This window comes from Neovison vison, chromosome 11, assembly GCF_020171115.1.
Source record: "Neovison vison isolate M4711 chromosome 11, ASM_NN_V1, whole genome shotgun sequence".
NCBI classification, from domain to species: domain Eukaryota; kingdom Metazoa; phylum Chordata; class Mammalia; order Carnivora; family Mustelidae; genus Neogale; species Neogale vison.
The window spans coordinates 13,262,392-13,285,921 of record NC_058101.1 but is presented as its reverse complement, the minus strand read 5'-3'; the positions used below and the strand labels follow the sequence as shown (position 1 = coordinate 13,285,921).

Genomic DNA, 23,530 nt, shown 5'->3' with positions numbered 1-23,530 from the left:
AAACATGAAGCTCATGTTACCTGCCATGCCAGAAGTAATGAACTGTCTGAATTAAAATAAAAAAAGGCAACCTATGGAATGGAAATAAATATTTGAAAATCATGTATCTGATAAGGGGTGAGTATCCAAAATATATAAAGAACTTGGAGATATACAGATGGCCAACAGGCACACGAAAAGGTGCTCAACATCACTAAACATCAGGGAAATGCAAATCAAAACCATAATGAGGTATCACCTAACACTTGCTAGCACAGCTAGTAGTAAAGAAATAATAAGTGTTGGCAATACTACAGAGGTTCCTTAAAATATTAAAAACAGAATTACCATACAATCCAGCGATTCTACTTCTGGGTATTTATCCAAGGAAAATGAAAGCAACAATTCCAAAACTATCAGTACCCCTATGTTCACTGAAGCATTATTTACAGTAGCTAAGATATTGATACAGAAAATGGGTGTCATGAAAAATTGGTGTGTTCTTTTTTTTTTTTTTTTTAAAGATTTTATTTATTTATTTGACAGAGAGAAATCACAAGTAGACAGAGAGGCAGGCAGAGAGAGAGAGAGAAGCAGGCTCCCTGCTGAGCAGAGAGCCCGATGCGGGACTCGATCCCAGGACCCTGAGATATTGACCCGAGCTGAAGGCAGCGGCTCAACCCACTGAGCCACCCAGGCTCCCCAAAATTGGTGTGTTCTTAAGCTCAGTATTCCTTAGCTGTGACACAGATCTATTAGATCTATTGATCTAATAAATAAATCATCCATCAATGGATGAATGGATAAAGAAAACGTGATACACACACACACAATTCAGCCACAAAAGAAGAAATCTTGTTATTTGGAACAATGTTAGCATTATGCCAAGTGAAATAAGTCAAAAAGAAAAAGATAAATACCTGTATGATCTGACTTGTATGTGGAATCTTAAAAAAAACAACAACCCTGAAACTGAGCTCACAGATACAGACAACAGATTGGTAACTGCCAGAAGTGGGGCTGGGGAGTAAGCAAAATGGGTGAAAAGAGTCAAATAGCATAAGCTTCCAGTTTATAAAATTAATCATGGGTATGTAATATGCAGCATGGTGACTATAGTTAATAATACTATACTGCACAGTTAAAAGTTGCTATGAGAGCAGAGCTTAAAAGAATTTATTACAAAGAAAAAAAGAAGCTAACTAAGTATGGTAATGATGTTAACTGGCTTCACTGTTGTGATCATTTCATAGTACATACAGGTACTTAATCATTGTGTTGCACACTTGAAACTAACCTAATGCCTATCAATTATTTTAATTAATTAAATTTAATTTTTGTCAATTAATTAAAAAGAGATGCTTCATGAAGATGGGATTGAAGTGATAGTCTTGAAGTGATGGCAAGGATCACTTTATATATATATATGAAAGGGAGAGGTGAAACTACAATTTTTTCCTTTAAGAAGGTAAAAATTTTATTTCATTTTCATTATGCAAGAGAAAAAGAACTTCACACATACCTGATTTCAGTTCTTTTTACTTCAGATGTCTCTGTAAACACTATAATTGGAATGGCTAAGTTAAGGAAACAATTTTTGTAAGCTTCAAATGGATAGTCACCAGCTACTTTGATCATCTCCAATGCAACCTAGATAAAAGAAGGTGATCTGATTATGTAAGTAACCTAAATCTATTTATGACTTTTCTAAATTGTTCTCAAGCATTTCTTTATAAAGAGTAAAAGCAGCTAATGGATTGAAATAATAGGAATTTTGTATAAACCTGTTCACTTTTAGCATATCTTATACTTTCAAACTTTTCACCTGTTCTACATGGGGTGAGCAAAGTTACCTAAAAAATTATTTTGATCATGTAATCTTGTTTTGAAAGATACCAGAATTCAAGAAATACAACAGTCTAAAATCACTTAATATAAGGGCAGATAATTACACAGCTTCCAACTATAACACTACAGTACAGCAAAACAGCTAGAGCCAGCCTAAAGGTTTTGAATCATTAAGAAAATATTAAATTGTAAGAAATATTAATCACGAACAGGAATTATATTTTTTAAGCCAAAGAACTAAAATCTAATACAATCAAAGAGCAACCATTAGAGCAGTTCATCTTATTCAAGAAAAATATAGTATCTGCTTTCAATGGAGGATACAAGAATGACTAAGAGAATTACTGCTTATGAGAAAAATTGTATTCTGCCTTGACAACTTAATTTTTGAGTTAAAATATCTATATAGCTATAAAGATTCAATATGTGAATTATCGAATCTTCAGAAATTTCTTGAAATTTAAGATCAATATGGATTCCTCCTTCTCTAAGACCTCTACGGGACTTGCTAGGTTGGTACAATGGGGAAAACAGGTAAGACACAAATGAAAAAGAAGTATTTCCATTCAAAGAATAATAAACTCACCAAGCCAGAAACTGCAGCAGTAGATGTTGCAATAGCAGGTATAATTTTACCAGCTATGCGTTTCGTTTTGAAACGGTCAGCTGGTTCAATGCTATACATTTTGGCACGAAGGTTTGATGCAGCTGTAATGAAATCTATGTGTCCATTATGATCATCATCTTTTTCAAATGAAAGCACTGCCATCTGAAGATCACCTGATCATAACAACCAGAAAAATAAAGTTTTGTAGTAATTTGTAAAGATTTTATTAGGTAAAAAGCAATGTGGATTCATTACTCTTAAATATTCCTTTATGTTTTTAAATGACTGAAATATATTAGAAAAATCCAGGAAAATGAAGTTATTGAAGGATATGAAAATGATGGTTCTGAAATCACTAAATCAGAGAAGTTTCTATATTAAAAAATTCTTTCTAAAACACGGAAAACAAGAAAGCTATGTACCACATCTGCTATTAAACTCTTTATGAATAAAAAATGTTAATGTTGGATAGTGTTCTAAAGTTGATTCTATACATAGTCTGAAACATTTTGCCTCTGATAACTAAGTACAGGCTCAGTTAATCTAATAAAAGTATGTATCTATTTGAAATATTTCTAGATTAGTGGTTCTCAAAAATCATTCTGTAGATAGGTGTAGTTTCATATGTTATGAAATGAGAAAGTCAGAAATGGAAATTTTTAAAGAACTGTAATGATTAAATTAACATATATTTTATTTACAAAATAAATAGTTGGTTAACCTAGGTTCTTTTTTCCTGAATTTTACTGGTTTGTGCATAAATATCCCGAAAGTCTGGAAACTGCTGATTTATGTAATAAAAGATGGTAAGCAGGTCTAAAAATGAGCAAATGGTGCTGTTTTTAAGGAATCCAAGTTTGGTTTCCTTCAGTTTAAAACCATTTAACAAGGATGTATACAGGTCACGTTGTATTCCCTGTATGTAACTATGGAGACTAATAAGCCAGAAGAACTCTGTCTATGGTTTTTTATTCTAAAGTGACTTCACTGGGTCTAAGTGTTAGTCTATATAGGAACTCCATTTTTTTGCTCATTATGCTGGCCATGAGTTAAAAAGGAATCACACAGTAGACTCTTAAGGACTAAACCAATCAGAACAATGACAATAAAGCAGACTTACATTTCAGCAATTGAGGGTAGGGCAAGGGTAAAAAAAATAATGAATTTAGTCACAGTTAAAGATGAACAGTGACTTTCATATGATCACAAAATCAACTAACATCATTATTATTATAATAGTTATCATTTAGTCCCAAAAGCTTTTGGGTATAGAGTTTATTGAAAATAAAAACTCCCTTCAGGTCAAAGCATTTTTATAAAGATTTCCCCTTACTTGAGGTAGCTTTATTAGATGAAATAGCCTTTTCTAGTTGGAAAACAGCATTCCTCTCATCTTCACTGCTAACGGGAACATGCTCTGGTTTCCTTGCAGTTTCATCTGTCTGAACAACCTTTAAATACATGGACATATATTCATTAATGTTATCATATCCTGTACCTAAGTTTGATTAGCCTCTTTTATCAAATCAGTCATACAGAGAAGATATTCCTTTTATCCAGTTTAACCACATCATTATTTTTTTAATGTTTTTAAATCACTGAAATACATGAGAAAAATTCAGGAAAATGAAGTTATTGAAAGATATGAAAACAATGGCTTTAAGATCACTAAATCAGGGTGTGGAGCCTAATACAGGGCTCCAACTTACAATGGTGAGATCAAGACCTGAAACTAGATTAAGAGTCAGACACTTAATGACTGAGTCAACCAGGTGTCCATAATTTAAACACATTATTAATCATTATGGTCCAATTTATTTTACACCTTCCACTATTAAATAATATTGTTATTTAAGTATTTGTTTTATTATCTACCTCCTCACACGGACATGTAAATTAGAAGAGGGATCATTACCTTGTTCACTGAGAGAACGTCAATATATTTAAAACAAACTTGCTTGTGTTAAAATATTCACTGAGGGGCGCCTGGGGTGGCTCAGTCGTTAAGCGTCTGCCTCTGGCTCAGGTCATGATCCCAGGGTCCTGGGATGGAGTCCCGCATCGGGCTCCTTGCTCTGCGGGAAGCTTCTCCCTCTCCCACTCCCCCTGCTTGTGTTCCTTCTCTCGCTGTGTCTCTCTCTGTCAAATTAATAAATAAATAAAATCTTTAAAAATAAAATAAAGTAAAATAAAATATTCACTGAATAGCTTGTAAGATCTGCATTCATACAGATCTCTTTTAAAATTCCACAGTAGAATACAATTAATATTAATGAACAGTCTTCAATTCTGACAAAATTTACCTCAAACCAAACTGCATAGCTCTAACTAGTACAGAGCTGTTTTCTATCTCCAAAGAAATCCATAAAATATATATGATAGGCATCCTTTAAATATTTATTGATTGCTTACAAGAAGCTGTTTCCTAAAGAATATGTCTTCCTTCACATAGATGCATACTCAGAGCAGCACATCTAAGTAACCTATCTTTTAAAAGATTATTTATTTATTTATTTGACAGGCAGAGATCACAAGTAGGCAGAGAGGCAGGCAGAGAGAGGGGGAAGCAGGCGCCTCGCTGAGCAGAGAGCCCAATGCGGGGCTGGATTCTAGGACTCTGGGATCATGACCCAGGACAAAGGCAGAGGGTTTAACCTAGTAAGCCACCCAGGTGCCCCTCAGTAACCTATCTTTAAGACATTACTTATTTGACATTCTACAAGGGCACTAATTAGTATATGTGCTGCCGAAGCGGGCACTACAAGGGCACTAATTAAAAATACTATTTCTTTGTATAGTACACATTCAACTTGTGTTTTTACAGATTAAGTATTCTTTTTTTTTTTTTTTAAATTTTATTTGTTTATTTGACAGACAGAGATCACAGGTAGACAGAGAGGCAGGCAGAGAGAGACAGAGAGAGAGGGAAGCAGGCTCCCTGCTGAGCAGAGAGCCCGATGCGGGACTCGATCCCAGGACCCTGAGATTATGACCTGAGCCGAAGGCAGCGGCTTAACCCACTGAGCCACCCAGGCGCCCCCAGATTAAGTATTCTTATGAGTATTTAAGAAATAGTAAAGAGTCAAGGAAGCAGAAACTTTTATCTGCCAGAATGTCTAGTTGACATTTTTGGCATCTGTTAACTAACAGTGCTAGACTCTGAAGTTTTAGTGTGAGCTGCTTCAGGGAGTTGTGAAAAACTCATAATTCATTTTAAAACTAAAACCATAGCTAAATTGCTCAGGCTAATTTATTACCCCAAAACTCTTGATAGAGAAAGAAGCAATTCAGGCCACAAAACACTGAAGAGCAATAAAAATTAGTAAAGTTATTCATACATGTTTCTTTGCTTCTGTCTAGAAGTTCTGTCTACTAGGAACATGTGGTAGGAAACTTTTTAAAAAAATATTTGAATATAATTGATACACAATGTTACATTACTTTCAGGTGTACAACATAGTGATTCAATTTCTCCATAAATTATGTTATGCTCACAGTATAGCTACTATCTGTCACCATACAATGCTAGTACAATATCACTGACTGTATTCCCTACGCTATCTTCTATCCCCTTGGTTTATTCATTCCATAATTGGAAACTCCTTAATATAGGAACTCTGTTTACTTTTCTGTTTAATTCTTGATCAGCTACAAGTCATGAACATTTCATTCAGCACACCCATTTACTTGTACAATATCAAACAGCTACAAATTTTCCTTTTCCCTAAAATAACAGTGCCAGTGGAAGACTGCACACACCAGCTTCTGCTTGAATTTTATAGGGAAGCAATCATTATTCCATATTTCTCAATACAGCTAGAGGGTGAGGGGAACAAAAGATTGTTTTGTACATGATTTTTAAAGTGTATGAAAAAGGCATATAATAAGCATGTGAACAAGAAAAATACTTAATATTTTAAAACTTTCCTATTTATCCTGCCTAAATTTCATGTTCTATCTTTATTAATACTCCTTACCTCTTTTTCCTTCCAGTATATTTGCCCAGCAAAACCCCAACCTTCGTTCTATCCAATTTTCCAGCTATTCTAAAGCAGCACCCAGACATTTAAATTCCTTTTTTCCCCCAGCCACATTTAGTGTAATACATTAAGTGGATTAATATTAAGTGGATTCTCACTGCTGTCTCAAAATTGTACTCTACCTTCTAGAAAGTAACTTTCCCATCCCCTGGAGCAATTATTTCACACATTTTTTTCCCCTCTGTTCAAATTCCTTCCTTTAACTTCACGTCCTCATCATGTGGAGTATTTAAGCATGCTTCTTACTTCAACTAAGCAAATAATCTTTTTTTCTTTTACAATCCAACTCTAATCCCTTTCAAATCCTGTCAGGACTATTACAACATATACCAGAATCCAATCCCTTATCCCAAATTACCTGTTACCTACTACTTCATTCCAAACACCACCATTTTTTGCCTATAACTGAGCTTTCCAAGCTTCCCCTCTTGTGTCCTATATGATCATTTTTTTTTTTTTAAATTTTATTTGTTTATTTGACAGACAGAGATCACAAGAAGACAGAGAGGCAGGCAGAGAGAGAGAGAGGGAAGCAGGCTCCCTGCTGAGCAGAGAGCCTGATGTGGGACTCGATCCCAGGACCCTGAGATCATGACCCGAGCCGAAGGCAGCGGCTTAAGCCACTGAGCCACCCAGGCGCCCCTATATGATCATTCTTAACGCAACAGCCAGTCATCCTTTAATTGTTATTTTATTTTTAAATTTTTTAAAAAAGATTTTATTTGATAGGGAGAGACACAGTGAGAGAGGAAACACAGGCAGGGGGAGTGAGAAAGTCAGAAGCAAGCTACCCACCGAGCAGGGAGCCTGATGTGGGGCTTGATCCCAGTACCCTGGGATCATGACCTGAACTGAAGGCAGATGCTTAATGACTGAGCCACCCAGGTGCCCCCCAGTCATTCTTCTAAATATAAGCCAGACTGCGTACTCTGCTTAAAATCATACTGGCTTATCTCACAATAAAACATTAAGTACTTATCATAACCCCAAGTATCTCACTTATCTCACTGTCTACCACTCTTCTTGCATATTCTCCCTCAGAAAAATCCTGGCCTTCCAAGTCTTTCAAGGCCTTTCTCTGAACTTGTTCCTGCTTTTATTTCACCTCATAATAGCATGGCTCACTCCATCACTTCCTTCAGACTTCTGCCCAAATGGTATATCAGAGAGGCTTTCCCCTTTAGCCCGACATAAAATGACACCAGCTGCATAACTCTTTGTTTCTTTCCCTTGTTTTATTTTTAGTCCTTAGCACTATGCCCATAGTGTAATATTATATAATAGCATTTCTTTTCAATAGTCCACCTCTGGCCCAGTAGACTATAACTTCCATAAGAACAAGACTTTTGTTGAGTTCAATGTGGGATTCTGCAGGTTTAGAATGGGACCTGATACAATTAAAAGTTCAGTAACTATTTGCTGAGTGAATAAATTTCTAAACATACCTTGTTAGAAGGTCTGAATTCTTGAATCTTTACTTCAGAAAGAATATTCAAGAGGGCATCTGCTGATAAGTCCTGTTTTTTTAAAGAGTAATTTTATGAACAAACACTTTTAAAAATTCTGAATTCTAAAGCTAAATGCTAAAAAGGTCATTTAGCATATTAAACTATTTGGATGATTTATCATCAGACTATTTAGACCACATCTACTTGTGACATTAGCCCTTATTCTACAAAATACCATTCATAAGGGGTGGGAGGCAGGGGTGATGTATATGAAAAATTACTTACTAGTCAACAAACCTGAAATCTTAGTTCTTCCCATAGATTTTTTAAAAAGTGGTTTAAGGGCTGGTTGTATCACACTGAGTGCTCTGTGATCAGGGACTATTTTGTCATTGTTTTACAAAGTTTCCTGAACAAAGTTACACTGAATAAATAAAATATGTAAGTAAATGGAATTCATACCTTTGGAAGCAGAAAAATATTTAAATGGTTCAAGATGAACCTAGATGAATTCAAGACTATCAGATCTATATTCATTATTAAGCTGCTTAGGAAAAACTGAGACATACTGCTTCTGAAGTCACCTACATTCATCACAAAACTGCCACGAATATCTTTACTCTTTTTACAAAAAGAATACCAGACTGAATGGCACTATTTTAACCAGACATTTATAGTATATTTTACCATTAACTCCAAAAAGGATTAATTTACAGTAGGCATTTTTATCTGGGTCCAAAACTGCCAGTGTTAATTACGGCTCTGGTTCTTACTTCCCCAATCAGCCTAAAAGGATAGCAATTAATTTGGCTCTATTTTGTATCTTTAAGAAAAAAATCATGAATGCATGTCTGCCTCTCAATTAAAACTGTATTAGACCGTTTAGATGTTAGTCAATAAAGATGATGTCTAAGGAAATAGGTAAGATAAGGTTTAAGAAATGTCAATATGGGATAGCACTTTAAATTTCTTGAAATCTGAAGATGTAAGTTATTATCACTAAATAAATCAAAGAAATGTTAACAAAGAGAATCTCTAAGGAATATTTAAAAATTATTATGAAATCCTTCACATTCTCTTTTCAGAATTCTGATTCTTGTAACATAAAAAGATATTCTGATGATGTAATTAGCTGGTAGGTCATCGAATTTTTATCTGGTTTTGTATCACTTCCTAGAGCTTTAAGGTTATCTTACCTCTTCTGTAAGTGGAACGCAATAGACTGCAGCATATAGTTTTGCAGCATTCAGAAGAAAACTGAAGTGCCTTTTGAAATTAAAAAGTAAGGCAAAGTGTGAATGCACAGTTTCAAAGATGTTTAATTCATCAAAAACTACAGTCTTTGAAATGTTTAAGAAAAGTAATCACAGAACTTTTGATACAGGAATATTTAAAAGTTAGGCAATGAACTTCTGGCTTAGACAAAGAAATTATAGAACCTGTAAGAAACATTAGGTATTTATGCTTCTAAGTACAGATATTCAGGAAATGATTGTGACTGCCTGGGGAGAGGAGTGGCAAAAAGGAGAAAAATTAGACTAGCGAAAGAAAATTCATTTTAATTCATAAAAAACTAGAAATTTGGTTTTAAAAAAGCATACATTAGGTTCAAATTAAGCAAATGAAGTTTGTTTAAAAACACAAGTAAGATAAGCTTTACAGGAGAAGCAGTCAGGATAAGGTGACTGGAAGCCTAACATAAACATCACATAAGAAAACTAAATGGGAGTTATTTGTTGATAGGAAGGAGAGTGTTTAATTGGAAAACAAACATATAAGTATGGGTGTGTGTGTGTGTGTGAATGTACAAAAATGTCCATCTAAACATTAACTACTTTGAAAATTAATTTGAGATAATTTAGGGAGACATTTAGTAGTAACGATATTTCCCCCCATTTAACAAAAGTTTCTTAAATACTGGCTTCATTTAATAGGAAAACATTTGTTGTCATTTTACGGTTTTTGCTGATGGATAAAGTCAGAGAGGTAATACTTTGGTTTCATTTAAGATAAAAATAATGAAATTATTTTACAATTTAAACAGATTCATGTATGTGTGGGAAGGAGGACTGTGGCTGGCTTTGTTGGCCAGACTAATATGCAAATTCTTAAGAGTAACAGGGATGCAATAATTTAACATTGCCAGAGCCTGAGGTTTTCACCCTGCAATGAAACTGATAAGACAGTTAAGAAGTTTACAATAAAGGAGGCATATAAGACTAGATACAAATACTTACAAAGGCTCATTTAAATCAAATTTTATTGGAGAAGGGGGCCTCTTTGGTGATTGCCAAAACAAACCTAACAAAAGATACAAATATTATTTTCATTATAGGGACCTACTAATAAATTATATTAAACATTCTTCTCAACACTTGGTCATACTTACTGCCATCTTTTAATCGTGTGTCTAGAGGAAAACAGTGAAGAAGCTGAAGAGCCTAAAGAAAAAACAATCAATTATAAAAATCGCTACTTAGTATTATCTGAGGTAAAAAAAAAAACCAAAATGCATAAAAAGATACACAGTGAAGCCTCTAGCTACCTTTGTACTCTCTGTTTCTGTTATCGCCACTCCTCCACATGTGGAATAACCTCTACTATTATTTTTTAATCAACACTTACAGTTGTTTCTTTTCTTTATATCTACAGCAAAATGAATATACATTATTTTATCAATTTTTACACAAACAGTGGCGTACCTTATATACCATTCTGCTCCTTTCAAAGAGTTAATTTAAAATAAACATGAACCAGTAAAAATATACCGTACTCTGTATTTTGAAATGATAAATGATATTTGAGATTTGCTTCAAAACCATCTGGGGAGGATATATAGATGAAACAAGATTATCAACAAGATGATAAATGTTAAACCTGGGTGACAGATTTGTGAATATTATGTGGGGGTTCATTATACTATTTTTTCCACTTCCTATGGTTGAATTTTTCCATAATCAAAAGCTTAAAAGAAAGTACAAAAGATAAGGACTAAAAAGAGTCCTTTAGATTTTGAAACAAGGGGTCATTGGTAATTACAGTAAAAATAATTTGAATAGGAGTAAGGAAAGAAGACGCATTTACTGGGTGAGGAAGTAGCAACAGTAAGTATAAGGCTTTTCTTTCTTTCTTTCTTTCTTTCTTTTTTTTTTTTTTTAAAGATTTTATTTATTTGTTAGAGAGAGAGAGAGAGATTAAGCAGAGGCAGACAGAGTGGCAGGCTAGAGGCAGAGGGAGAAGCAGGCTCCCTGCCGAGCAAGGAGCCTGATGGGGGACCGGATCCCAGGATGCTGGGATCATGACCTGAGCCGAAGGCAGCTGCTTAACCAACTGAGCCACCCAGGCGTCCCTAAGACCACTTTTCTAAGCAGCAGAGACAAGAAGGAAGTGAAAAGCAAGGATAAGTGTAATCAAGGGCAAGGCAAAATCCAACAAAATCTCTATTTTCTCAGTTTCCTTTATTCTGAACAACAAACTTCTTTTAGACTACTGATGAAATGTATTCTTTATTCTCCAGAGGGAAGCCCTATTTGAAACCGACTTTTGCACAAGGACAAGGATCAAGTAAATGTACGACTGACATACCAATGGGTGGCGATTATTAAGTGCACTCTTTTAACATGCAAAGAGAGATCAGTTGTGTGCCCTGCACTTGTTTTCACTTAACTTACTACTTATTTCTGAAAAGATTCCCAAAAGAAAGAACAGATGTTTGGTCCAATGACATTAATTTGGTAGCAATTAAATGCGCCAAGGTCATATCTCTTACCTAATGGTTCCCCCTGCCGCAAGATTTTATTTATTTATTTGACAGAGATCACAAGTAGGCAGAGAGGCAGGCAGAGAGAGAGGAGGAAGCAGGCTCCCTGCTCAGCAGAGAGCCCGATGCGGGGCTTGATCCCAGGACCCTGAGATCATGACCTGAGCCGAAGGCAGAGGCTTATTAACCCACTGAGCCACCCAGGTGCCCCTCTTACCTAATGTTTTATAATGCATACTTACCTTATGGTTAAAATATTTTTCAAACTTTAATCTTGCTAATTCTACACACTGGGACCAATTTCTAGGTCTTCTGCTAAGTAACTTAATAACTTGGAAACAGCCTTCTAAACTGTGTCCAGCTTGTAGCTTCTAGAATGTGAGAAAAAGAAACCCAAATAAATACATTTCCAATTAAACAAAGAACACCCACCTACCACCCACATCATTCCCAGGAAGTATAAGCCAAAGTTTGAAGTGCCAGCTCGTATGACCTATGATTTTAATTTTTTCACCAGGAGCTCCTTGTCCCTGCCTTTTTCTTTTCCCTCTTTCTTTCCTTTTTTTTTGGGAGGGAGAATGGGAAAAGACAGCACATGAAATTTCAACGGTAGTTTCTTATCTGACAAGTTAGCCTCATGTCTTGCTGGCTGTAAGTTGTTAGTACTACAGATGTACTTCATATAAGAAGTGCTTATGAATAACATTTTATACTAAAAAGTTGACCTGTTTAGTACAGGAATAAAGAAAAGTAAGAAAACATCTTTAAAGTTGTCCTCAAGTCTCAGACATTCCTGTCCAATCATGAAATTTTCATTGGAACTCACCTCAGTGTTTTTCCAAAGAGTTTAACAAGCTACTTATTATTTTATTATTATGTTATCTTTCTTAGGTTGAATCATGTGAATTTCTTTTCTGTGTATCAAACATGGTCAAATACTGGCAATTCTGCATGGTTCATACAAACTAAAAAGGGGATCATTTCTGACTTGCTAATTTGATTCCTCATGGACTTACTATGTACAATAATGATGCTATACTTTTTTTTTTTTTTTAAAGATTTTATTTATTCATTTGACAGAGATCACAAGTAGGCATAGAGGCAGGCAGAGAGAGAGAGAGAGGAGGAAGCAGGCTCCCTGCTGAGCAGAGAGCCCGATGCGGGACTCGATCCCAGGACCCTGAGATCATGACCTGAGCCGAAGGCAGCGGCTTAATCCACTGAGCCACCCAGGCGCCCGATGCTATATTTTCTTTAAAGAGGTAAAATAAACTTTTTTTTTTTTAAAAAGATTTTATTTATTTATTTGACAGAGAGAGATCACAGTAGACAGAGAGGCAGGCAGAGAGAGAGGGGAAGGGAAGCAGGCCCCCTGCTGAGCAGAGAGCCCGATGCGGGACTCGATCCCAGGACCCTGAGATCATGACCCGAGCCGAAGGCAGCGGCTTAACCCACTGAGCCACCCAGGCGCCCCTAAAATAAACTCTTTATAGGCAATTTGCAAATAAGATTACACCGACACAGTGTTGGGATTATATTAAAATGTATTGATTTTTACCTGTAAGACTTCTTCCGCAGATGGATAAGTTTGCCAAAATTTGTTAAACAATGAAGGCTTGTGGGAAAAAGAACTTTCAAACTATAAAGGAAAAAAAAAAGAAAAAAAGTTACAAATAGAAGTCTGATTAAAAATCGGAAATACCTTCTTTTCTACTTCAAATAAAAACAAAATCAAGATCTTTATTACCTTATCTCTTGCCCACTGTATAGTATGTTCAATAGCAGCTGGAAAGGATTTTAGAGTACAAAATGGTATTTCCTCTTCTGGGGGATCCCGCTAATTTATAAAATATGACAACAGATAGTTAAGCAATGGCAATTTTTCCTTGACTGAATTTACTTCAGTGTTTTAAGACCATTAAAAATTAAAATGAATTAATAAAATGAATCTAAAATTTTTATATTTTCTTTCTCCTAGGCAAATAAGAGGAAAAGTGAATTCTTGAGACACTTAACCCATTTGCTAACAGCAATGTAACAAAAATCATGAATTTTATATGACTTATCTGTGCACTTATTTGGTACCATGTGGTACTTACAGCAGGCTCCCATATATATTTCTCCAAGAATCAAGGTGACATTGAAAACTTTGCAACTCCCTACTTTGAAAAGTAATTTAAGAATTCCCCAAACAGTTCTCAGCATACCATGAGTTTCCTTCTCCATGGAGAAAAAAATTTAGAGCAGGATCGTATGTCCTTGATGCTTGGTGTAAGTCCCTTACAGATCGTGTGTATAAATAAACAACAAATAAAAAAGAATGAAATCTTGCCATTGCAATGACATGGATGGAGCTAGAGAATATTATGCTAAGTGAAATAAGTCAGAGAAAGACAAATACTGTATGATTTCACTCATATGTGGAATTTAAGAAATGAAACAAAGAGGAAAAAAAGGGAGGCAAACAAAGAAACAGACTCAATCATAGAGAACAAACTGATGGTTACCAGAGAGGATGGGGGTGCAGAGATGGGTTCAACACGTGTTGGGGATTAAGCAGTGCACTTGGATGTGCACAGGATGTTGTATAAAGTGCTGAATCACTATACTGTATATCTGAAACTAATATTACACTGTATATTAACTAATGGGAATTTAAATAAAAACTTAAAAAAACCCCCAAAATTTAAAAAAAAATTAAAAAAAAAAAGAACTTTCAAAAAATAAAAAACCCAGAAGATATCTATGTTTCTTATGTAAAAAAAAAAAAAAAATCTTTAAAAAGACCCATTTTCTTTTAATCGCCAGGTTTACACACTTCACGGCACTCACCATAGCACATACCCCAATGTCCGTAACTCAACCACCCTCCTCCCCCCGGCAACACTCAGTTTGTTTTGTGAGATTCATAGTCTCTTACGGTTCATCTCCCTCCTGATCCCATCTTGTTTCATTTTTTCCTTCCCTACTCCCCAAACCTCCCACATTGCCTCTCAAATTCTTCATATCAGGAAAAAGACCCATTTTCTATTATAGGGTACATTTGGCTTAGGCTTATTGGTTTAACAAATCTAAAATGACTCAGTATTATCTCTTTTTACCTAGAGATTTATATTTCAGTTTGTTCATGTGAAATACCAAAAAATATTTTATAAACCAAAGAGGGAAGCCAGAAGAGAATTCCATTTTTTTCTGAATATAAAGTCAGATAGGAAAAGGTCTGGAAAAAATGTGGTAGAATGACAGAATCAAGCATTCCCTATTTTGAAAATCATCTACTATGACCTCAGCGTATCATGATTTTCTCTAACTTCCTTCAAATTAAACTTATAAATTTTGTCTACTATAATGTTTTTACTACATAAACTTCTGATTTCATGAGAATTAATGGGAAAACAACTTTTAAATATTTAAAAATTTTACTAAAGCAAACATAACTATTAAAGTGACATTTATAGTTGTAAACGAAAAAAATACTCTTTCCATTTTACAACTTGGATTGGTCTTTTTTAAAATCCTAATGCCTACAATTATTTCCTAGGCCAGGGTTTTTCAATTTTGGCAGTGTATCAAAATCACTTGTGGAGGTTAAAAAAAATTACATCTATATGTTTGGTATATACATAGAGAGCTTGATTCTGCCCATGGATCAACTGAGTTTTCAGTAAGATTTTGGATGGGTCAGTTCAAATGCTGTTAGAAAATCAATTAACCACCTCTGAGAAATGAACAGTAAACACAAGAAGAAGACTGCAAAAAGGCTATAAACAAAATTTTGATGACTTAACCTCTTTAAAAAAATGCCAATGTACATATTTATGCAAATTACTGACAGACTGACCAACAGATTAGGAAAGCTAAATCAAATCTGCTGACTAATGAAGAAAAAAAATGAGATATAAAAATTACGAGATATAAAGAAGAGAGACATTTATTTAAAAAAGTCAGTTCACTTACATGACTATTATAGGATTCAGTTAAATGAGGTACAATAACTTCAGTGTGTCCCTTAGTGCCCATTGTTCCAGAATCCAAGAGGGGTCGTAGATTTGCTAAGCAACGGCTATTTGAAAAGGTAACATTTAAGTGAGCAGTAACAATGTAAGCAGGGGACATCTTACCACCTTCTGTTAATCATTTCACACAGTGATCACTTTTTGAATGTAATATCAGGGAATAGCTACATTACCTCCAAATAATGCATTTATCATTTCTGTCCCCCTCCTCCCACAAATTTTGTTGCTCAACCTATTAATTTTTGTCCTTTTCTTCTTCTATTACTACTACTATTACCACTACTACTAGATTTTGGGCTTCAACTTTCTTTTACTCTAGGTTAACTCCTAACTAATGTACTGACCCTTCTTGTCTCGCTTTCTATTTCTTCTTTGGTTATTTTCTGACTACAAGTTCTGTCCTACTGTATCTTCTCAATGTTCTCTTTACCTCAAACAATATTAACATTCTTTCTTAATATTTATAATACCTATATTCTATATACTTTAATTTCTTAAAGTTTTAATTCTTCCTTCCTCTGCCCAAGATAACAAAACTTTCAAGTACACTCTCCACTGGCAAATTTTTCTGTTAATAAATCTGCTCAAGTCATAAAAAGATGTAAGAAAAATTATGTAAGATGTACACATTATAGTCACTCACTCATCTAATTATTTAACAACCATTTACTGAATGACCTATTTTGGGCACTGAGGATACAGTGATGGGAAAAAAAATGGTCCCTGAAGAAATGATTCAGTGACAAAACAAGTATTAATTAAATAAGTGCATCAATAAAATTAAGCACTATAATGGAAAAAACAAGAGTGCTGTGAAAGACTGCCATAGGAGGATCTACAGAATTTAGTGGTTAACAAAAGTCTGTTTGAATAAAGATATTCAGGATAAAACTGGAAGGCTGGAAGGAAAAAAAAAAACAAACAAAAAAACCGAATCAGGTAGATTTGGGGTCGGGACTTTTAGAACAAGATAAGCATAATTTCCTGAGTCTGAAGGAGAGTATGTAGAAGTGTCTGAGGTGAGAAAGTGCTGGATGCCTTATAAGAACTGAAAGAAGGAATGTACAGCTGGGATGAAGGGAGCCAGCGAAGAGGTCAGTTTTAAGCTAGAGTGGCAGATGGATGGCAGACATTCTAGGAGAAACATTTAGGCCATGTAACACTTTTGAGTTTTATCCTAGGTATAATGGGAAATCACAAAAAGGATTTGGGCTTGATAACTATAAAAGAAACACAATGAATGATCAGAAAAGGGTAACTTTTCAATAAACAGATGTGGAAAAGAGTGAAAACAGAAGAAAAAATTTTTATGAACCTGAATTTCAAGAACTTACCTGTCTACGTATCTCCTGGCTTCCACATTATCTAGTGCTGTAATAATTATATCTTGTTTAGTATAGAACTCATCATTGTAAATAGCCTCAGTGGCTGGACATACTTTGTTCAAGTGTGCATCTATCTTTAATTGAGGATTTATTTTCAGGGTTGCATCAGCAGCAGTATAGCTTTTAGGTTTCTAAACAAGTAACAAATAAGATCAGAAGAAATAAATGTTAAGCAGAAAAGCCAGGCCATCACTGAACTTACACATTTTTCATATGAGAGTAATGACATCAGCTTTCATCTTTAGTTTGTGGAAATTACATTCACCATGGTCACATTACATTTAATAACCCATGTTAGTCTGAATAATTAACACATTATTAATGGAAACCTAAACAACTTCTATTTTAGCCATGTGCTTTAGGGTTCTTAAAATATCAGTTATTAAAAGTACATTTTTCCTAAGATTAAGGTTTGAACCTCGTAAGTGCCTAGAAAAAAATAAGAACATATTCAGTTAATTAGCAATCCTAACTGCAGAAAATAAGCTCTAAGGGGTATGGGAAGTTAACACTTTGGTACTGAAATCATAAATATATTACTATTTCTGGATGGAAATATTTAAAAAACTATTATATATGTTTCAGTTTTATAAGAGTTCCCCTGACACATTTTTACTTCTCAGTGCTCTTAAGTATACAAATTGTAAGTTTTGTCAGAACTCAGTAAAATAAACAGGCCTTAAAAGTTCTTCTATAAATACAATGCAGAGTGAATGAATCGTGTGACATACATTTTGGTTCCTGACAGACGCTGTTAATTTATTTTGTATTTGGAAAGGTGAGGCAATTATGCCACCTGCTTTTGTAGTTACTTTTTTGTTAATTACATTCCCTAACTGACCAAGATTATCAATGGGTTGTTGAAAAATAAACTGCAAAAACATTTTTAAAGTCAAAGTATGTTTCACTGACTAAAATGCTTCTTTTCCTAAATATTTTGAATTCTATAAAAAGACTGAAAACTGGCATTATTTTACAATAAAGAGGACATTAAATAGTCAGTAAGATCAAAGAGCAAAAAAATTCTAAGTGCTAAATTTTACCTATTTTGTAATAAAGACTCCAAAAAAAAACAGTCAAATGTTTTAAACTTTAAAACTTTAAATTAGGGGGCGCCTGGGTGGCTCAGTGGGTTAAGCCACTGCCTTCGGCTCAGGTCATGATCTCAGGGTCCTGGGATCAAGTCCCGCATCGGGCTCTCTGCTCAGCAGGGAGCCTGCTTCCCTCTCTCTCTCTCTCTCTGCCTGCCTCTCCATCTACTTGTGATTTCTCTCTGTCAAATAAATAAATAAAATCTTTAAAAAAAAAAAAAAAAAACAAAACTTTAAATTAGGAAATCTGTAACCTTCGTTTCTAAAGTTAAATATGTAGATACATCTTGATTATATAATGAAAGAAATACTTCCCATGACTCACAACTTAAGATTTTATATCCAAAATCAATATAAAAACCAATTTTTACATTAAAAAATAATTTTATATTTGTCGCAAATGTCATTCCTAATGTTTGACAGTTTGAGAGAGTCTAATAATACAAAAACACCTTATGCTTGCTCATGCACCATTTTCTATTTATAAAATGGAAACCCTCTTTTTTGTATAACATAACAAATGTTTTAAATTTGAAACAGAGTAGAAACAAACCTGTATGTGGTGAGGACGAAATAGGAACTGTCTATTCAAGTTGGATTTTTCTATCAGGTCAGGATCTGTAACTGTAACCTAATGTCAAGAATAGAAAAAAGCTAACATTAGGTAAGAGAAAAATTTACATCGATTTAGCTTTTCTCAGAAAGACCAAAATAATTCCCACAAGTTATTCTAAATTATTTTAGCTGGTAGAAGTTATAATACAAATATTCCAACGGTTACCAATACTAATATTTTTATACTATGTTCATCTATAATTAATGCTCAGCATGGGAACATGTCAAACAAAACTGCTAAAACTGATGATAATTCGTGTTCAAAACTTTTTTCTAATTATTCATAACAAGAGGCTAAAACGTCACCACATTTTAGAAACATGTGATGGACTAGCCATAAAGGAGTTAGCTCATCTTTCTAAACATATTTATTTTCAATTGCAACAAATTTGGAAAGAATATCTGCATGTTTCAGTTTGAAAGAACTCTTGTTACACCAGAGGTCTACAAACTACAGTGTAGGCGACTGCCTGTTTTTGTAAATAAATTTTGTTGAAACACTGTCATGCCATTTGTTTTAAGTACTGTCTATGGCTATTTCCATGTTATAATGGGACAGCGGACTTGTTGTGACAAAGATCCTTGGTTCACAAGCCTAGAATAGCTGTAATCTGGTCCCTTAAGAAGAAGTTAACAGACATTCTAAGGGATGCAAAATTAAAATAAACGGATCCAAGATAATCTGAAAAGTATGCATTTGTCACTTAGATTAGCATTTGTGTAAGATCTGACTGGGAGCAGTATTGCTAGAAGCCAGTTTATATAACAACTTTATATTGTGTTTGAGTTGTTAGGTATTGATTGATGTTCACATTCACTTTTTAGCTGGTATTACCGGAATACATCGGTTTTTTGGGGGGTTTGTTTTCAACATCACTATACAATTATGTGTTAGAGTGTCTCTTTAAAATAGGAAACAAAAGGCATCCAAAAGAAAATGTCTTTTAACAAAAACCTTATAATCAATATACGATTACTGTGATTACTGATATAAAGCTTTTTTCCTACCTCCCTCACCCCACTTTTTTATTCACTCCCTTTTGGGGAAGTCTTAAGTTTTCTTAACTCCAGTCCCCCTCAATCCTTACTAAGTTGGTTTCGAAGTTAACCACCTATTTTTATACGGCTATACTCAAAATTTTCACACACACATGTGACCTAAGCTCTAAAATTAATACAGTATCTTCCTCTCGAATAGAGGATATTTGAACTCTCTCTTTTAGTATCAGTGAACATTTTACTTATTTTTAATCATCCCATCCCCGATGTCAATATTTTAATTAAAGCTTAAAAAATCCCAATGTTTGGGCGCCTGGGTGGCTCAGTGGGTTAAGCCACTGCCTTCAGCTCAGGTCATGATCTCAGGGTCCTGGGATTGAGTCCCGCATCCGGCTCTCTGCTCAGCAGGGAGCCTGCTTCCCTTCCTGCCACTCTGCCTACTTGTGATCTCTCTCTGTCAAATAAATAAATAAAATCTTAAAAAAAAAATCCCAATGTTTATTTAAATCTAAGAATGCTGACAAATGCCTCTACTTACCCTTGCTTCATGCACTGCACATATTATCTAATAGTTCTTTCAGTGAGAACCAATAGATGATCATTTTTCATCATTTCACCTGTCAGTTATCTTTACCTCTCTTGAAAAATAATGTAGCTGGGTATAGAAATCTAGGTTGATAATTATTTCCCCCTATACTATTAAGTATGGTATACTAGTAAATAGTATATTAATATTAATTATATAATTATTAATATTATATAATAACTATATTTATATATAAAATAAGAACTGTTATTATATAATTAATATTAAATAGTATACTATTTTCTCTCTGAAAATTCTACTACACTTCTGTTGGACTATGCAAATGAATCCTCTTTCATTAAAGAAAGACAGCTTTCATAAAAAAAAGAAAGATAGCTTTCTGGGTTTTTAACGTCTATGCATCAATTGTCATTTCAGTTATATGTGAATTTTAGGTTCACTGACTACACAAAAAAGTCTTATTTGATTTTCTGTAAAAATTTTAGTGCTTTCTGTCTCTCATGTTTCTATTCCTTTTTTTTTTTTTTTTAATTTATTTATTTAACGGATAGTGATCACAAGTAGGGAGAGAGGCAGGCAGAGGTGGGAGGTGGGGGAAAGCAGGCTCCTCGCTGAGCAGAGAGCCTGACGCGGGGCTCGATTCCAGGATCCTGAGATCATCACTATGATAAATCTATGAAATTACGACTCTTAGAAGCTAGTTTATATATCAAAGGCAAAACAAATTAGTGAAATATATTCTTATTTAAATATATGACATGGCTTTCCAATTAACTCACATTTACCATCTTAAGAATTTAAACTACATCGAAGTTTTTATTATTCCCTTTTCTTTTGATAATCACTAATTGAAAATTTATCTGAGAACTCTGCCACTTTCTAATGTTAGCTGTTCCCATCTTTAAGATTTATTTAATAATTCGTAATGAATCTTAATAGAAATAATAACAATTCTTTTTTTTTTTTTAAATATTTTATTTATTTATTTGACAGAGAGAGATTACAAGTAGGCAGAGAGGCAGGCAGAGAGAGAGAGGAGGAAGCAGGCTCCCTGCTGAGCAGAGAGCCTGATGTGGGACTCGATCCCAGGACCCTGAGATCATGACCTGAGCTGAAGGCAGTGGCTTAACCCACTGAGCCACCCAGGCGCCCCGAAATAATAACAATTCTAATGTGCTTTATAGTTTGCAAACCCATTTCAAAAGAATTTGATCTTCATAAATACATTATGAGGTAGAAAGTAGAGATATCAGTTTCATAGTATTAGAAAAAGAAATGGAGGAACAGAGAATTAAAAACTATTTTGCCACAAGATCACTAACTTTCAAAAAGTTGTCAGAACAGAATCAGAATCTCCCAATTTCTAGCATATTCTCTCCTCAAAAATTAGTATTTCAGATTTATGCAGTCAAATATAGTATAAAGGGGCGCCTGGGTGGCTCAGTGGGTTAAGCCGCTGCCTTCGGCTCAGGTCATGATCTCAGGGTCCTGGGATCGAGTCCCACATCGGGCTCTCTGCTCGACAGGGAGCCTGCCTCCTCTTCTCTCTCTCTCTGCCTGCCTCTCTGCCTACTTGTGATCTCCCTCTGTCAAATAAATAAATAAAATCTTAAAAAAAAAAAAAATATATATATAGTATAAAAGCGAGCAGAAACAGAAATATAAACTTAATTCTCAAGGATTTATATCTTACCATTCCTTTTTCTTTGCCTGTACCAACACCAAGTAAAGCAAAGTTTTTTAACATTTCACAGCCTATGGCTCCACATCCCACCTACAGAGGAGGAAAAATGAAATATATCAGATTAAATACAATTAAGATGACTTACTACAAGGAAATTTCATCTTAACTTTCTTCAAATGCCAATTTTTAATATATACATATGATTTCTAAAATAATTCCGACATTTGTGATTCACTTTAGAGTACACAACTAGTTTATTATACTATTTTAACGGTTTCAGTTAAAGGAAAAAAATGTATAAATTAAGTAGGGAAAAGCTTAATATTTACAATTCCTTTAAACAGAAGACATTTTACTATTCCAACAAAAGCAAACAATTGAGCTAATTATTTGTATGAAATAGAAACAAACACAAAACATCAGTGCAACATTTTGATGAAAAACATTCCTTGTTTATAGATAATCTTCAAAATTCATTTGATGAAGTTACCTACTCTAAGACTTTCCATAGTTCAGCAACAGCGATTAATACTCAAAACATTATTTAAAAAACAATTACTACAAAATCAGCAGTATTTTCATAACCGATTGTAATAATAAAAACAACCCCATTAATGGCAGGAAAAGGAATTTTATGGTACTGAGGAGAGATATCCTGCCATAGCACTAATAAAGATTTAAGAAAAACAGATTCTACTTACATCTTCCTTGATTTGGTAAGAAAAAATTTAAATGGTGGAGGGAAAAAACCCATCCCAAATCTAATTTTTAATATATTTCTAGAATATCATTTAATTTTCAAAACTTATCATACTCATATTTTAATTCTGAATGTATTAATTCTTTATACTGGGGGTTGGCAAACTTTTTTTTGGTAAAGGATCAGAGAGTAAATATTTTTTGTTGTGTAGGCCATATGGTCTCTTTCGCAACTACTCACTTCTGCTATTATAGCATGAAAGAAGCCACACACAATACATAAATGAGTAAGCTTGGCTGTGCTCCAAATGAAACTTTATTTACAAAAACACGCAGCAGAATGGATTTGGCTTATCTTAAACTTCTACTGAATGTCTTCTGTCAGGAATTATACTCACTTAGACTCAAATTTGCTTTAATGAATTTGAGGATACACAATAGCAGTTTGGTTGTACTGTTTATTCTCATCATTATTTATACTTACTAAAAAGATATTCAATTTTTGTAGCTTCTGACACAAAGTGTCTCCAATGCAAGCTCGTAAGGCATCATATCTATCTCCTCTGAGGAAAATAACATATACCAAAAACCAGAAAGGCATAAAAACATTATTAAGATTAGTTTCACCAACTTAATGTTAATATCAACTTAATGCTGTACTTTAAATACTCTGAACTTCCTCCAATCTGAAAAGAAATTATCTTATTTGAAAGACAAATGCCCTATTAAGAAATCAGTTTTTCTTTCTCCATTTAATATCCTATATTCAAATGACTTAAGTAAAGGTGACTTCAGTTTATCTAGAAAAGACA

The 23,530-nt window shown here is 34.2% G+C and overlaps 1 protein-coding gene across 3 annotated transcripts in view; it reads right to left on the bottom strand.

Moving 5' to 3' along the window:
• The window catches only part of UBA6 (ubiquitin like modifier activating enzyme 6), an 86,520-nt gene that overhangs the window by 7,547 nt on the left and 55,443 nt on the right, over positions 1-23,530 (bottom strand). For all 3 annotated transcript variants that reach the window (XM_044225102.1, XM_044225104.1, XM_044225105.1), the window contains 15 exons: positions 23,203-23,281; positions 22,029-22,109; positions 18,728-18,805; positions 17,033-17,214; positions 15,640-15,745; positions 13,430-13,519; positions 13,241-13,321; positions 11,925-12,053; positions 10,312-10,363; positions 10,160-10,223; positions 9,119-9,188; positions 7,920-7,991; positions 3,768-3,885; positions 2,414-2,607; positions 1,502-1,629 (listed from right to left, as the gene is read on the bottom strand). In XM_044225102.1, the coding sequence (XP_044081037.1) occupies positions 1,502-1,629; positions 2,414-2,607; positions 3,768-3,885; positions 7,920-7,991; positions 9,119-9,188; positions 10,160-10,223; positions 10,312-10,363; positions 11,925-12,053; positions 13,241-13,321; positions 13,430-13,519; positions 15,640-15,745; positions 17,033-17,214; positions 18,728-18,805; positions 22,029-22,109; positions 23,203-23,281 (1,524 nt within the window). The remainder of the gene's footprint in view (positions 1-1,501; positions 1,630-2,413; positions 2,608-3,767; positions 3,886-7,919; positions 7,992-9,118; positions 9,189-10,159; positions 10,224-10,311; positions 10,364-11,924; positions 12,054-13,240; positions 13,322-13,429; positions 13,520-15,639; positions 15,746-17,032; positions 17,215-18,727; positions 18,806-22,028; positions 22,110-23,202; positions 23,282-23,530) is intronic.